The sequence below is a fragment of the Pongo abelii genome, chromosome 1, assembly GCF_028885655.2.
Source record: "Pongo abelii isolate AG06213 chromosome 1, NHGRI_mPonAbe1-v2.0_pri, whole genome shotgun sequence".
In the NCBI taxonomy this organism is placed as follows: domain Eukaryota; kingdom Metazoa; phylum Chordata; class Mammalia; order Primates; family Hominidae; genus Pongo; species Pongo abelii.
In genome coordinates, this window is record NC_071985.2 from 233,286,220 (window position 1) to 233,302,926 (window position 16,707).

General features: G+C 40.4%; 1 protein-coding gene across 1 annotated transcript in view; it reads left to right on the forward strand.

The window, feature by feature from the left end:
• The window catches only part of LOC100458501 (zinc finger protein 717), a 48,485-nt gene extending 38,131 nt beyond the window's left edge, over positions 1-10,354 (forward strand). Inside the window, 8 exon segments of the mRNA XM_054542703.1 lie at positions 5,447-5,573; positions 5,817-5,906; positions 7,836-8,766; positions 8,768-8,980; positions 8,982-9,145; positions 9,148-9,479; positions 9,481-9,687; positions 9,690-10,354. Coding sequence (XP_054398678.1) covers positions 5,447-5,573; positions 5,817-5,906; positions 7,836-8,766; positions 8,768-8,980; positions 8,982-9,145; positions 9,148-9,479; positions 9,481-9,687; positions 9,690-10,217 — 2,592 coding nt within the window. The 3' untranslated portion in view covers positions 10,218-10,354.
• The last annotated feature ends 6,353 nt before the right edge of the window (positions 10,355-16,707 follow it).

Sequence of the window (16,707 nt, forward strand, 5' to 3'; positions counted from 1 at the left end):
ATTAGGAAATATACCTAATGTAAATGACGAGTTAATGGGTGCAGCACACCAACATGGCGCATGTATACATATGTAACAAACCTGCACATTGTGCATATGTATCCTAGAACTTAAAGTATAATAAAAAATATAAAAAATTCAATAAGGAAAATATATAAAAAAAGAAAGAAAATGTGGCATATTATTTGGCAGTAGAAAAAAGAAAACGCTGTCATTTGTGAACAACATGGATGAACCTGGAGGACAATACATTAAGTTAAATAAGCCAGGCACAGAAAGAGAAATATATCATGATATGACTCCTACTTTTATGTAAAAAAGTTGATCTCATGGAAGTACAAAGTACAATGGTGGGTATCAGAGCTAGGGGTCAAGGGGAGTTGTGGTGATGTTAATCAGAGGATACATACTTAGAGTAAGATAGAAGGAATAAATTTCAGGAGATGTATTGTAGAACAAGGTGACTGTAATTGATGATGATATATTGTATTCTTGAGAAATAGAAAGTGAATGTTTTGTGTATTCACCAGAAAAATGATAACTATGTGAGTTGATGTATTTGTTAATGAGCTAGATTTGACCTTTTCACAATGTATACATACTTTGTCCCTCACATAGGATTCCAGAACACTGCTGCTGGGGTCTGAATGTTTATCCCTTAGATAGGATTCCAGAACACTACTGTGGGAGTCTCAATGTTTGTCCCTCACATAGGATTCCAGAATGCTACTGCATTGGTCTGAATGTTTGTCCCTCACATTTTACATTACAAAAACATGCAATGTCATGTCAATTAAAAATAAATATAAATAAAGTAATTTAAAAAAGACAAAAAGAAAAAAAAAAACCAGACCACAGCAGCAGTGTTCTGGAATCCTATGTGAGGGACAAACATTCAGACCCTCACATCAGTCTTCTGGAATCCTATGTGAGGGACAAACATTCAGATGCCAGCAGCAGTGTTCTGGGGTCCTATGTGAGGGACAAACATTCAGACTGTCGCAGCAGTTTTCTGGAATCCTATGTGTGGGACAAACACTCAGACTCCAGCAGCAGTGTTCTGGAATCCTATGTGAGGTACAAACATTCAGACCCTGGAATCAGTTTTCTGGAATCCTATGTGAGGGACAAACATTCAGATCATTGCATTAGTGTTCTGGAATCCTATGTGAGGGAAAAACATCCAGACCACAGCAGCTGTGTTCTGGAATCCTATGTGATGGATAAACATTCACACCCTTGTAGCAGTGTTCTGGAATCCTATGTGAGGGAAAAACATTCAGACAACAGCAGCCATGTTCTGGAATCCTATGTGAGGGACAAACATTGAGACCACAGCAGCAGTGTTCTGGAATCCTATGTGATGGACAGACATTCACACCACAGCAACAGTGTTCTGGAATCCTATGTGAAGAAGAAACATTCAGACCCCAGCAGCAGTGTTCTGGAACTCTATGTGAGTGACAAACATTCAGACCATTGCATCAGTGTTCTGGAATCCTATGGGAGGGACAAACATTGAGATTCTTGCAGTAGTGTTCTGGAATCCTATGTGAGGGCCAGACACTCAGATCACAGTAGCAGTGTTCTGGAATCCTAAGTAACGGACAAACATTCAGAACCTCGTAGCAGTGTTCTGGAATCCTATGTGAGGGAGAAACATTCAGACCCCAGCAGCAGTGTTCTGGAATCCTATGTGAGGGACAAACATTCAGACCCTCGTAGCAATGTTCTGGAATTCTATGTGAGGGACAGACATTCAGACCCCAGCAGGAGTGTTCTGGAGTCCTATGTGAGGAACAAACATTCAGACCACAGCAGGAGTGTTCTGGAATCCTGTGTGAGGGAGAAACATTCAGACACTCGTAGAAGTGTTCTGGAGTCCTATGTGAGGAACAAACATTCAGACCCCAGCAAGAGTGTTCTGGAATCCTATGTGAGGGACAAGCATTCAGACCCCAGCAGCAGTGTTCTGAAATCCTATGTTAAAGGCAAACATTCGGACCCCAGCATCAATGTTCTGGAATCCTATGTGAGGGACAAACATTCAGACCCTCATAGCAGTGTTCTGGAATCCTATGTGACGGACAAACAGACCCTTGTAACAGTGTTATGGAATCCTACGTGAGAGAGAAACATTCAGACCTCAGGAGCAGTGTTTGGGTATTGTATGTAAGCAACAAACATGCAGACCCCAGCAGCCATGTTCTGGAATGCTATGATTGGGTCTATACTGTGAACCTCAGAAGTGTTCCTCTGTTTAATTTTCCACCTCAAGTGGAACATGACTGGAATAGGCTGCAGTGGAAGGGGATAATTCCCTTTCCCTCGGTTATTTAGGTTCTGATTATACTAGAGCAGATTAGGCTGAGGTTAAGTAGTTTCTCCTGTGGACAAGCCTTGTTAAGAACTGGGTGCTCTGGCATATTTCAAAATGGTTTTCCTTTTTCCTTCCCAAAGGTTGAAGCAGGAGGGGAGTTTTCTCAGGTATTTGTCACAGGAGCCTGGTGAAGCTCCATGAGAGAATTTTACAGTATTGTGCCACCTCCCCCATAATAACTCTATCTCTTTGTAGTTTTTACCACTTAGAGTTGTCCACACGGATCCTCCAGCCTTTCACCCGTTATGGTTTGAGTTTTTCTACTCCAGCACTGGTTCCAAAGTTGGCTTCAGTAGTGAGTCCATGTTCCTGTAAGCCATTAAGTCCTATATTCACTTCTCTGTCTCTGCAATTCTGGGGGCAGTGGTTTGCCCTCTGTCCTCCCCTGAGTTTCAAATCTAGAAAGAATTGTTGATTTTGTAGTCTGTTCAGCTTTTTATTTGTTGTTAAGATTGTGTCATATTAATTTGTTGTTGATTATTATTAAAATTAATTATTGTAAAGTAATTATTGATTACTTCCAAGCTTCTTACATGCAGAAATAGGAACCTGGAATGTGTTTCTAAAACTATCTTCTCAATGCCTATGTGTACAGTTAAAGGATTTTTTTCCACAGGACTATGATGGTGATGAATTATATTAGTAGACTTCTGAATACTCAACTTTTCTTTGTTTGTGGAATAAACTCAGAAAGTTCCTTCTTGGTCTTCACAGTCTATTTCTTTTCCGGTGTAAATGTTAGTGTTTCTGTAGATTCTGTACTTGTTTCTTTTATTCTTTCATTCTCTCATGTTCATTTGGTCTGATGGATTCAGGAACCATTGAAATTCTGGTAATTTCCAAATCTTTATGTTTAGTTTTGATCTCTTTTCTGAACCACTGGAGCCATATTCCCAATTGCCAGTTGGACATTCCCAATATGGAATCTCAGATGTTTCACACATGATATGTCCAAGTCTGTGTCACTTCTGGTTATCATATTCTTTTATTTTTACAAATTTCACTTCACAACACCAGTACCAAACTAGCTGGATCATGGCAGATAACTTGGAAACAACTCCCCTTTTTACCCACTGCACAGGAAATTGGTACCAAATCCTGTTTCTACATTTTTTTCCTTTCAAGTACCTTTTCCCTATTGTGTATTCTCACACTCCATGTCCTAATGTAGGTGGTCATCTGTCTTCCTCTTTGCTCCCTTCTGACTTTCCCTTAAGCCCTTTCCCATTCTCTTTCTCAGGGATGGCTGTTAAAATGCCAATATGGTCATGTAACCTTTCTGTCCTTACTGGACCTCCTTATTTACACCTGTTTGTGAAGTGGCTGTGTTCACCCTAGGTGGATACAGCAATTTTTTGTCCCATAGAAAGGAAATTTTGAAATGCCAGTGTATATGCTTTTAAGTATGCACACCCTTTTGTATCCATGGGTTTTGCATCTGCGGCTTCAGCCAACTTCAGATTGAAAATGTTCCCACAAAAATAGATGGTTGTCTCTGTGCAGAGCATCTACAGAAATTTTTCTTGTCATTATTTCCTAAACAGTACAGCACAATGACCATTTATGTAGCATTACATTGTATTCAGTATTATATGTAATCTAAAGATTTAAAGTTCAGTCGTGCATGGCTTACTGATGGGATTACTTTCTGAGAAATGCATCTTTAGGCAATTTCATTGTTTTGTGAACATCATAGTGCTACAAAAACCTACATGATATATATATTTTTATTTATATGTTTTTGGTATATGGGTAACCAGATGGCTCAGAGACATTATTGAATATCATTTTCTGCACTTCATCTGTGATGCCAATATCAGGTTTCTGTGTATGTTTCTTCATCATCATCTTATGGGACTATGGTGATATACATGTTTCATCACTGACTGAAATGTTATTATGCAGCTCATGACTGTATACAGGAGGATGTGCATAAGTTATATGCAAATATGAGACTAGTTTATATAAGAGAGTTATCCAATCTGGATTTTGGTATCTGGGGGTATCTTGGAATCAGTCCCCATGGATACTGAGGAAGTAATGTAATGTAAAAATGATAGGTGCATAAGAATTTTTGAAATTAGGTAAAATATTTAAATGCAGAATCACTGCATAATCAGTTCCTTAAATATTGCATTTAACTTTCATCACTGCCCAGGATCATTCATCTAGGCATGGTGCTGTCCAGAGTTCCATAAAGTGGTGTGTGTTCTTGTTGCCTTTGTGAGTAGACTTCTGATACTTTCTCATAGTCATGAGAATTCATGGTTCATGTGGAAGAGCCAAAACCTGATTTTTCAGTAAAGTGGAACCTCATGATGCAAAATAAACAAAATTTATTTTCTCCTCTCTTATCCTAGTCTGCATTGAACTTGTGTCTCAATGAGTTCACCTAAACATTATTCCCAGTATGTGTTTATACTTGTATATTCATAACCAGATCGTGAGCTCCTTTGAGGAGTAGAATTTTATTCCTCTTTTTTTTTTTTGAGAGATAGGGTCTCTGTTGGCCAGGCTGGAGTGCAGTGGTGTGATCATAACTCACTGCACTGTCAAACTCGTGGGCTCAAGCAACCATTCAGCCTCAGCTTCCAGAGTAGCCAGGACTACAGGCATGCAGGAATATGCCTATTTTTAAATTATTTTTGTAGAGAGAGGGTCTTGCATTTTGTTTATACTTTTATCCCTAGCAACAAGGGTGGTTCTAGATCTATAAGGTGAACTTTGTAATACAATTTTATTAATTCATAAGTTATTAGAGTGGAAGCATATTTCTACTGTGATTACTGCTTCTCCCACCACAAACAGTACAAAACAAACTACATCTTATGTAAAATACATATAAGACACATGGACACACAAAAGAGTGAATTCCCAGATCTTGTTCTTTTGACCCTGGGCTGATGCTTTGACTTGAGGAAAAATGTGCCATTACAGGGGTTGGTGTCCTTTGAAGAGGTGACCATGCACTTCACCTGGGAGGAGTAGCAGGACCTGGATGATGATCAGAGGACCCTGTACAGGGACGTGATGCTGGAGACCTACAAAAGCCTGGTATCGTTACAGGAGTTGGTGTCCTTTGAGGAGGTAGCTGTGCACTTCATCTGGGAGGAGTGGCAGGACCTGGATGACACTCAGAGGACACTGTACAGGGATGTGATGCTGGAGACCTACAGCAGCTTGGTATCATTGGGTGAGTGAAACTTCCCAGTAACTCCCAGGAATGTGTTTTGTTGTTGGTAAATATAGCAACCCTTTTAAGGTATAATAATATTTACTTGTAAGATTCCAGTTGATGAAAAATGTGTCATTACTCTGTAATGAAATATTCAAATTGGCTCCTTCATTGCACAGTCCCTGAAGCCCAGCTGTTGTCATTCTGAAAAGGATTTGACTTAGTGGTTTGACAAAGTCTTCCATTGTTTCTCATTACCAGGACATCACATTACCAAACCTGAGATGATCTTCAAGCTAGAGCAAGGAGCAGAGCCATGGATAGTAGAAGCCCCAGACCTGAGACTTTCAGGTCAGTCGGTGAATACTGGGCAGGGAGGCCTGGAGGAGTAATGCCTAGCAGATTTTGGTAGTGTTATCTTGTTTTCACCACTTTTTTCCCTAGGTCTTCAACCTGAAGACTGTTGGTCTGCATTAAATGTGCATTATATAGTCCCCAGGGGTAGATCTCATGCATATATCCCAGTCTTTTATTTTTCTGAGTATCTTCTTCTATTTACCCCAAATCCAATACCTGCCATCCTCTCCTTAGGCCTTTTTCTTTGCTATTTATTTTCTCTATTTTCCCCTTTTCCTCTCTTCTGATGTAGTATCTTAAAAAATTTTTTAGACATTCATGCATTTATTTATCCTTTTAATGTATCTTAAGTGATTTTTAAGAATCAGTCATTATAACAGTGATGATGAAAATAGTGTTTCTTTTTAAGCTGTAGCTTTATTCTTCTTTTTTTATTTTTTATTAAACAGATGGTTCTCGCTCTGTTTCTCAGACTCAAGTGCAGTGGCATGATTATAGTTCACTGTAATGATGAACTCCTGGGCTCAAGTGTTCCTCACACCCTAGCCTCCCAAGTAGCTAGGACTACAGGTGTGTGCCACCACACCTCACTGCTTTTTTATTGTTTGTAGAGATGAGATCTTGTTCTATTGCCCAGGCTGGTCTCAAACTTCTGGCCTTAAGTGATCCTTGTAGACACCCCCTACAAAAAAAAATAGTAGCTGAGTATGGTGACATGGGTTTGTAATCTGAGTTTTTATACTTGAGAGGCTGAGGTGGAAGGATTGCTTGACCTCAGGAGTTTGAAGCTTCAGTGAGCTATGATAGCAACACTGCACCCCAGCCTGGGTAACAGAGTAAGATCCTGTCTCAGAAAGAAATTATGAAGCTGAGGAGGACCCATCATAGGGGCCTGGATAGGGGTGGTGCTGGACTTGGGAGGAGAACCAGAAGATTCTGAGTCTCAAGTCCAAAGAAACCAATTATTTCCTGTTGAAGGGCTCAGATTTCTGTTTGAGAGTGGAGTTTGTAGTTACCATTTGAAGATGAGAAATGTACAGAAAACTTCATTTTTATATAAAACTGTGTAACATCTGAAACTCCAAAACACAAAATAAAACCCTTCAAAAATGGTGAATTATCAAGCAGGGATGTGTGAGTGAAGAGGGGCAGGGCTGTTGATCTCAGAAGGAACCAGAAATACACTTTTCAAAGATGACGGGCACAGCCTGAGTTGCAGAACCAATCCTTCAGATCACCAGTATGGTTTTTTGACTGGAGCTTCTATGCCTATTACGGATCTGGGAAGCAGGGGATGTCATGCTTAAGTAGGAATTTGCCAGGATCTGTTTTTGTTTAACATGGGGAATAAGAGATTTTCTGCTTGGAAAACCTCCAGACACATTTAACCATTCTCAGGGAGGAGTGAAAGGTTAACATATAGGCAAAATCCTGTCCACAAGCTACTTCCATGCTTAGGAGACAGAAAAATGGCCATCTCGTGTACCTGCCAGTTGCTAACCCAGGAAAAACTGGCTATCTTCAAAGAAGAATGATGAAAAAACATCAGCTATTAAAACAGCCACTATTGTTATATGAATAAATAGAAAAAAGAGAGAAAACAAATGATAGATAATGAGCACTTATTAAAACCTATGAGTAGGAAGTAGATAAATATTATTACCAAATAATTCTTTGTGAAATAAAAAAGAATAGGAAAACTTCAAAATGCAAAGGAAAACTCAATTGAACATTAGAAAATATACTGGTTTATTACATTATGTCAGTAGGAACAGGAACCATATGCATATAAAACCAATACCCATTATTAATTTTTATCAAATCTTACTCCATTGGAATAGGAAGTAATTTTTTTTACCTTTACACAAGCATTCTGTAAGACTTGCTCATGTGTGGTTCATGGATACCTTTTTCTCATTTCAGCTGTCCAGATCCTTGATGACCTTATTGAAAGGAGCCATGAAAGTCATGATAGATTTTTCTGGCAAATTGTAATCACCAACAGCAACACATCAATTCAGGAGAGAGTTGAATTAGGAAAAACATTTAATTTGAACTCAAACCATGTTTTAAATCTGATTATAAATAATGGAAACAGTTCAGGAATGAAGCCTGGGCAGTTTAATGTTTGCCAGAACGTGCTTTTCCCTATTAAGCCTGGTGAGACACAGTCTGGAGAGAAACCTCATGTCCCTGATATAACCAGGAGATCCCACAGACATCATGAACATCTTACTCAGCATCACAAGATTCAAACTCTGCTGCAGCCTTTTCAATGCAATGAACAAGGGAAAACTTTCAACACAGAGGCAATGTTCTTTATACATAAGAGGGTTCATATAGGACAGACTTTTGGTAAATATAATGAATATGAGAAAGCTTGTAATAACTCAGCTGTTATTGTCCAAGGGATAACTCAGGTAGGACAGCCAACTTGCTGTAGAAAGTCTGACTTCACTAAACCTCAGCAGACACACACAGGAGAGAAACCCTATGAATGTGTTGAATGTGAGAAACCCTCCATTAACAAATCAGACCTTACAATACAGCACAAGATGCCTACTGGGGAAAAACTTTATTCCTGTAACTGGTGTGAAAAATTGCTCAGCTATAAGTCCAGCCTCACTATCCATCAGAGAATTCACACAGGGGAAAAGCCCTATGGATGCAATGAATGTGGAAAAAGCTTTCACCGTAAGTCATTCCTCACTTTACATCAGAGAACTCACACAGGGGTTAAACCCTACAAATGTATTGAATGTGGAAAAACTTTTCACCGTAAGTCACTTCTCACTTTACATCACAGAACTCACTCAGGGGAAAAGCCCTATCAGTGTAGTGAATGTGGAAAAATCTAGCCGGAAGTCATACCTCACAATACATCATAGAACTCACACTGGGGAAAAGCCCTATGCATGTGACCATTGTGAAAAAGCATGTAGCCATAAGTCAAGGCTTACTGTCCGTCAGATAACACACACAGGGGAAAAACCCTATGAATGTAATGAGTGTGGAAAACCCTTTATCAATAAGTCAAACCTCAGGATACATCAGAGAACTCACACGGGAAAAACCCTATGAATGCAATGAATGTGGGAAAACCTTTCACTGTAAGTCATTCCTCACTGTCCATCAGAGAACTCATACTGGGGAAAAACCATATGCATGTAATGAATATGGAAAAACATACAGCCACAAGTCATACCTTACAGTACATCACAGAACTCACACAGGGAAAAACCCTATGAATATAATGAATCTGGAAAATCCTTTCACTGTAAGTCATTCCTAACTATACATCAGAGAACTCATACTGGCAAAAAACCCTATGAATACAATGAATGTGAGAAAACCTTTATCAATAAGTTAAACCTTGGGATACACAAGAGAACTCACACAGGGGAAAGACCCTATGAATGTAATGAATGTGGAAAAACCTTTCATCAGAAATCAAATCTCAGCACCCATCAGGGAACTCACACAGGGGAGAAACCTTACATATGTAATGAATATGGAAAAACCTTTCATCACAAGTCATTCCTCACTGTACACCGGAGAACTCTCACAGGGGAAAAACCGTATGGATGTAATGAATGTGGAAAAACTTTTTGTCAGAAATCATACCTTATTATACATCAGAGAACTCACACCAGGGAAAAGCCCTATGAATGTAATGAATGTGGAAAATCCTTTCATCAGAAGGCAAATCTTCAGAAGCATCAAGGTATTCACATGGGGGAGAAACCCTCTGAATGTAGCAAATGTGGAAAAACCTTCAGTCAGAAGTCAGTCCTCACTGTACATCATAGAACCCATACTGGAGAAAAACCTTATGAATGTAATGAGTGTGGGAAAACCTTTTGTCACAAGTCAAACCTCAATATGCATCAGGGAACTCAGTCAGGAGAGAAACCCTATGAATGTGATGAATGTAGGAAAACTTTTTACCATAAGACAGTTCTCACCATACATCAGAGAACTCACACAGGTGAGAAGTCATTTGAATGTAAAGAATGTAGGAAAACCTTCTCCTAGAAGTCAAAACTCTTTGTAAATCACAGAACTCACACAGGGGAAAAACCCTTTAGATGTAATGAATGTAGGAAAACTTTCTCCCAGAAGTCAGGCCTCAGTATACATCAGAGAACACACATAGGAAAAAAACCTTATGAATATAAGGAATGTGGGAAAACCTTTTGCCAGAAGTCACACCTCAGCAGGCATCAACAAACCCATATAGGAGAGAAATCTGATGTAGCTGAGGCAGGCTATGTGTTCCCTCAAAATCACTCTTTTTTCCCTTGAACACACAACCTACACCTCTCCGGCTACTATTACAGATTTCTCCATGCTCGGTCTAGGAGAATATGGACAGATTTCTCCATGCTTGGTCTAGGAGAATGGTCTAGGAATGGTGACCATTACCTCCTGGCCTACCAACAAGAGGGTCTTAACCATGCTGTAACAGATGTGCTATCATGCAGGCTTTCTTGTTCCCATTTTTACAGCACACTTCACATTTTAATGTCACAGATATGGCTGTTTTCCTAGAAGCTCATGTACCAACCTCTGCCAGCTTCAAACATTTCTTCTGCAACTTCCTCACCTCTCTTCACCTCCATAGAATTGAAGAGAGTTAGGGCCTTTCTCAGGATTAGGCTTTGTCTCAAGGGAATATTGGGGCTGGTTTGATCTTCTATGCAGACCACTCAGACTTTCTCTGTATCAGTAAAAAGGCTGTTTTGTTTTTTAAAAATCATTCATGTGTTCACTGGAGTAGCACCTATAACTTCCTTCAAGAACTTTTTCTTTGCATTCACAATTTGGGTAGCTGAAGCAAGAAGCTTAGCTTTGGCCTGTCTTAGCTTCCAACATGCTTTCTTCACTAAGCTTGATGATTTCTACATTTTGATTTGAAGTGACAGATGTGCACACTTCTTTTCACTTGAACACATGGTGGCCACTGCAGAGTGAAGTGGCCTAATTTCATTGTTGTATCTTGGGGATTGGGGCTGGAAGAGAGAAATAGAGACAGGGAAATGATTAGTCAATGAAGCAGTCAAACACAACATTTTTCCATCATGTTTGCTGTCTTCCATAGAGTTCCAGCACCCTGAGACAATTCCAATAGTAACATCAGAAATCACTGATCACGGATCATCATAACAGATTTGATAACTAAAATCTTTGAAAGATTGTGGGGATTGCCAAAAGATGTGACACAGATGTGAAGTGAGCACACAGTGTTGGAAAAATGGTGCTGGTCAGACTTGCTCAGCACTTCGTGGCCACAAATCTTTAACTTGTTAAAAAGGTGATGTTGCCAAGCAAAATAAAGTGAAGCTCGATAAAGTGAGGTGTGCCTCTATTTTGATGGGCTCTAACAATTTGTCTTTTCATTGGTGCATTTAGACCATTGACATTCAAAGTGATTATACAGTTGGATTAATTTTGCCATATCGTTTTCCATTCACTTCCATTGTTCTTTGTTCTTGCTTTGTCCTCCACTCTTTTTCTGCCTTTTATGGAAATGATGATTTTATATGATTTCTGTTTCCTCTCATTGCTTTTTTTTTTTTTTATTGAGACAGTCACCCAAGCTGGAGTGCAGTGGTGTGTGATCATGGCTCCCTGTAGCCTCAGCCTCATGGGTTCAAGTGATCCTTCCACCTCAGTCTCCCAATTAGCTAGGACTACAAGTATGCAATTAGCTAGGACCACAAGTGTGCAATTAGCTAGGACTACAAGTATGCAATTAGCTAGGACTACATGTATGCACCACCATACATGGCCTTTTCTGTAGGGACAGGGTCTCACTGTGTTGCTCAGGATAGTCTCTAACTCCTGGACTCAAGCCATCTTTCTACCTTGGCATGAGCCCCTGTACCTGGCCTGTTTTCTCTTTTTAGCATTTTTATACTTTGGTTTTTACTAGTTGCCCTGGAGTTTGCAGTATAGACTTGCAACAAATCCAAGTCCACCTTCAAATAACACTATACCAGTTCAGTTACTTCAGCTGCCTTCTAATAGAAATGTAATACCAGTTTCTCTCATATTCCCATCTCTTGTGTTATTGTTGTTGTTGCCATTTGTTTCACTTATATGTAAGCATACATAGCCTTGTATATATTAAAGTATGTAATTGGCCAGGTGCTGTGGCTCATGCCTGTAATCCCAACACTTTGGGAGGCCGAGGCAGGTGGATCATGAGGTCAGGAGATGGAGACCCTCCTTGCTAACACGGTGAAACCCCATCTCTACTAAAAATATAAAAAATTAGCTGGACGTGGTGGCACATGCCTGTAGTCCCAGCTACTTGGGAGGCTGAGACAGGAGAATTGCTTGAACCAGGGAGGAGGTGGAGGTTGCAGTGAGCTGAGATTGCACCACTGCACTCCAGGCTGGGCAACAGAGCAAGACTCTGTCTCAAAAAAAAGTATATAATTGCATACATTGTTATTATATGCAAGCTGTTATATGTTAGGTCAATTAAGAATAAAAAGTAAGTGGCTGGGTGTGGTGGCTCATGCCTGTAATCCCAGCACTTTGGGAGGCCGAGGTGGGTGGATCATGAGGTTGGGATATCGAGACCATCCTGGCTAACATGGTGAAACCCCATCTCTACTAAAAATACAAAAACAAAATTAGCCAGGCGTGGTGGCGGTTGCCTGTAGTCCCAGCTACTTAGGAGGCTGAGGCAGGAGAATGGCATGAACCTGGAAGGCAGAGCTTGCAGTGAGCCAAGATCATGCTACTGCACTCCAGCCTGGGTGACAGAGTGAGACTCCATCTCAAAAAAAAAAAAAAAGCAAAAAGCATTTTACCACCACTTATTCCTTCTCTAATGTTCTTTTTAAAATGTAGATTCACACCTGTAATCCCAGCACTTTGGGAGGCCGAGATGAGTGGATCACAAGGTTAGGAGTTCAAGACCAGCCTGGCAAAGATGGTGAAACACTGTCTCTACTAAAAATACAAAAAAAATTAGCCAGGCATGGTGGAGGGTGCCTGTAATCCCAGCTACTTGGGAGGCTGAGGCAGAGAATTGCTTGAACCTAGGAGGCAGAGGTTGCAGTGAGCCGAGATTGTGCCACTGCACTCCAGCCTGGGCAACAGAGTGAGACTCTGTCTCAAAATAAATAAATAAAAATAAATAAAATGTAGATTCAGTGTTCAGATGTATATCTTTTTTTTCTCTAGATAATGTTTAACATTTTCTCACATGACATATCTGCTGGCAACAAGTTTACTCAACTTTTGTTTGTCCCAGGAATGTTTTATTTCTTATTTACTTTTGAAAGAAGATCTCACAGGCACTGAAATCTAAGTTGATGCTTTTTTTTTCCTCTCAGCATGTTTAATATTTCATTCCACTCTTTTTACTTTCATGGTTCTGAGATGTTGAATGTAATTCTTTTTTTTTTTTTTTTGAGACGGAGTCTCACTCTGTTGCCCAGGCTGGAGTGCAGTGGTGCGATCTTGGCTTGCTGCAAGCTCTGCCTCCCGGGTTCACACCATTCTCCTGCCTCAGCCTCCCAAGTAACTAGGACTACAGGCACCTGCCACCATGCCCAGCTAATTTTTTGTATTTTTAATGAAGACGGGGTTTCACCGTGTTAGCCAGGATGGTCCCGATCTCCTGACCTCGTGATCTGCCCACCTCAGCCTCCCAAAGTACTGGGATTACAGGCATGAGCCACCAAGCCCAGCCCAAATGTGATTCTTATCTTTGTTTCTCTATAGGTAAGATGTTGTCCACTCCACCTTTGGTTTCTTTTGGACTTGATATTTTATACAGTTGGAGAATAATATGGCTAGGTGTAGGTTTTTGGCATGTATTCTGCCTGGTGTGCTCTGAGCTTCCTGGATCTTTGGTTTGGTGTCTGACATTAACAGTGGAAGTTGTCAGACATGATTGTTGCAGATGTTTCTTCTATTTCTCTCTCTTCTCCTTCTGCTGTTCTCATCACTCTTTGTTACACCTTTTCTAGCTGTCCCACAGTTCTTGGATATTATATTCCACTCTTTTCAGTTTTTAAAGTTTCTTTCAACGTTTCCAGAGCTCACAGACTCTTTCCTTTTTTGTGTTCAGTCTACTAATAAGCCAATCAAAGACATTCTTCAGGTCTGCTGCAGTATTTTTTTTTTATCGCTACTGTTTCTTTTTTGTTCTTTCCTTGGACTTCTGTCTGTCTGCTTACATTGCCTATCTGTTCTTGAATGCTCTCTCCTTTGTTCATCAAAGCCCTTAGCATACTACTCAGAGATTTTTTTAAAAATCCCTGTCTGATAATTCCAATATCATAGCTGTGTCTGGTTCTGAAGATCTGTCACTTCAAATTGTGTTTTTTGCCTTTTAGTATGCCTTGTGCTTTTTCTTTATCCCTAGATATGAGATACCAGGTAAAAGGAACTACTGTAACAGTGCATCCAGTAATGATGGGAAGCTGTGGAGGGGAGGGGAAGCTGTCTTAGTCCATCCAGGCTGCTATACCAGCATAACTTAGAGCAAGTAATTTGTAAACAACAGAAATTTATTGCTCAGTTTGGAGGCTAGAAAGTCCAAGATCAAGGTTCCAGGAGATTCAGTGTTTGATGAGACCCATTCCTCATAGATGGTGCCAGCTATATGTCCTCTCATGTTGGAATGGACAAAGAAGCTTCCTTTGGCCTCTTTCATAATTGCACTAATCCCAATCAGGTTGGCTTTGCCATTACCTTTCAAAGGCCCCACTCCTTAATTCTAGTGCATTGGAGACTCAGTTTCAACAGGGACATTTTGCAGGGGGTCGGGCAGGGAACAAATATTTAGACCATAGCAAAAGTATTCTGGAGTCTTACGATTGGGCCTCATTGTTTAAGTGAGTCTCTGCTTTTGGACTATGAACTTCACATGTGTTTCTGCTTTTATCTTCCCCTTTAGGGATGACTGGAGTAGGCTGGAGTTGGGTATTTCCCTTCCAGCAGGTCATTTAGGATCTGATTATATGAGAGCAGGTTAGGCTGAGGTTCAGTAATTTCTCCTGAGGACAAGCCTTGTTAAGAACAGGGTGCTCTGGCATATTTTAAGATGGTTTTCCATTTTCCGTCCCAAAGGTGGAAGCAGGAAGCGAGTTTTCTCAGGTATTTGCCACAGGAGCCTGGTGAAGCTCCAGGATGTAAATTTTACTATGTTATGCTCCCTCATAACTGGATCTCCCTGGTGTTTTTACCTCCTTGAGTTGTCCATATGGAACCTTCAGCAATTCACCAGTTATAGTTCAAGATTTTCTGCTCCAGCACTGGTTCCTAAGGTGGTTTCAGTAGTGAGTCTCTGTTCGTGTAAGCCATAAATTCCTATATTCACTTCTCTATCTCTCCAATCTTGGGGGCAGTGGTTTGCCCTATGTCCTCTCTTCACATTCAAATCCAAAAAGAAATGTTGATTTTTCTGTCTCTTCAGCTTTTGTTTTATTAAAAATTTTTTTTAGAGTTGGGGGTCTCACTATGTTGCCCAGGCTGGTCTCAAACTCCTGGACTCAAGGGATCCTCCTGCTTTGGCCTCTCAAAGTGCTGGGATTACAGGCATGAGCCACCACATCTGACCTTTTCAGCTTTTCATGTGTTGTTAAGATGGACTGATTACTTCCATTCTTTTTTTTTTCTCCTTTTTTTGAGATTGAGTCTCACTTTGTTGCCCAGGCTGGAGTGCAGTGGTGCAATCTCAGCTCACTGCAACCTCTGGCTCCCAGGTTCAAGTGATTCTCCCTGCCTCAGCCTCCTGAGTAGCTGGGATTACAGGCACCCACCACCATGCTGGCTAATTTTTGTATTATTATATTTTATTTTTTATTTTTTTGAGGCAGAGCTCATTCTGTCATCCAGGCTGTAGTGCAGTGGCATGATCTTGGCTCACTGAAACTTCCACCTTCTAGGTTCAAGCAATTCTTCTGCCTCAGCCTCCCAAGTAGCTGGTACTACTGGCACATGCTATCACACTTTGCTAATTTTTGTATTTTTAGTAAAGATGGGGTTTTGCCACATTGGCCAGGTTGGTCTCAAACTCCTGCCTTCAGGTGACCCACCCACCTCAGGCTCCCAAAGTGCTGGGATTACAGGTGTGAGCCACCGCGCCCAGCCTAATTTTTGTATTTTTAGTAGAGACGGGCTTTTGCCATGTTGCCCAGGCTGGTCTTGAACTTCTGACTTCAGGTGATCTGCCCACCTCGGTCTCCCAAAGTGCTGGGATTACAGACATGAGCCACTGCACCTGGCCACTTCTAAGCTTCTTACATGCAGAAATTGGAACCTGGAATCTGTTTCGAAGACTTATCTTCTTAATGCCTATGTGGACAATTAAAGATTTTTCTCCTCAGGACTCTGAATGTGATGAATTGTATTAGTAGACTTTCTAATATTGAGCTTTTCTTAATTTGTGAAATAAACTCAGAAAGTTCCTTCTTGGTCTTAACAGTCTATTTCTCTTTGTAAATATTAGTGTTTCTGTAGATTCTGTACTTGTTCCTTTTTATCCTTTCATTCTCTTAGGTTCATTTGGTCTGATGGATTCAGGTACCATTGAAATTCTGATACTTTCAAAATCTTTATCTCCAGCTTTGGTCTCTCTCATGAACTCTGGAAATGTATTCCCAATTGCCAGTTGGATATCCCTACATATGGGACCTCAGATATTTCAAACATGATGTGTCCAACTCTGTATCACTTCTGGCCATCATATTGTTCTTTTATTTTTCCAAATTTCACATCACCAGTAACAAACTAGCTGTGATCATGGCAGATAGCCTGGAAGTAAAAC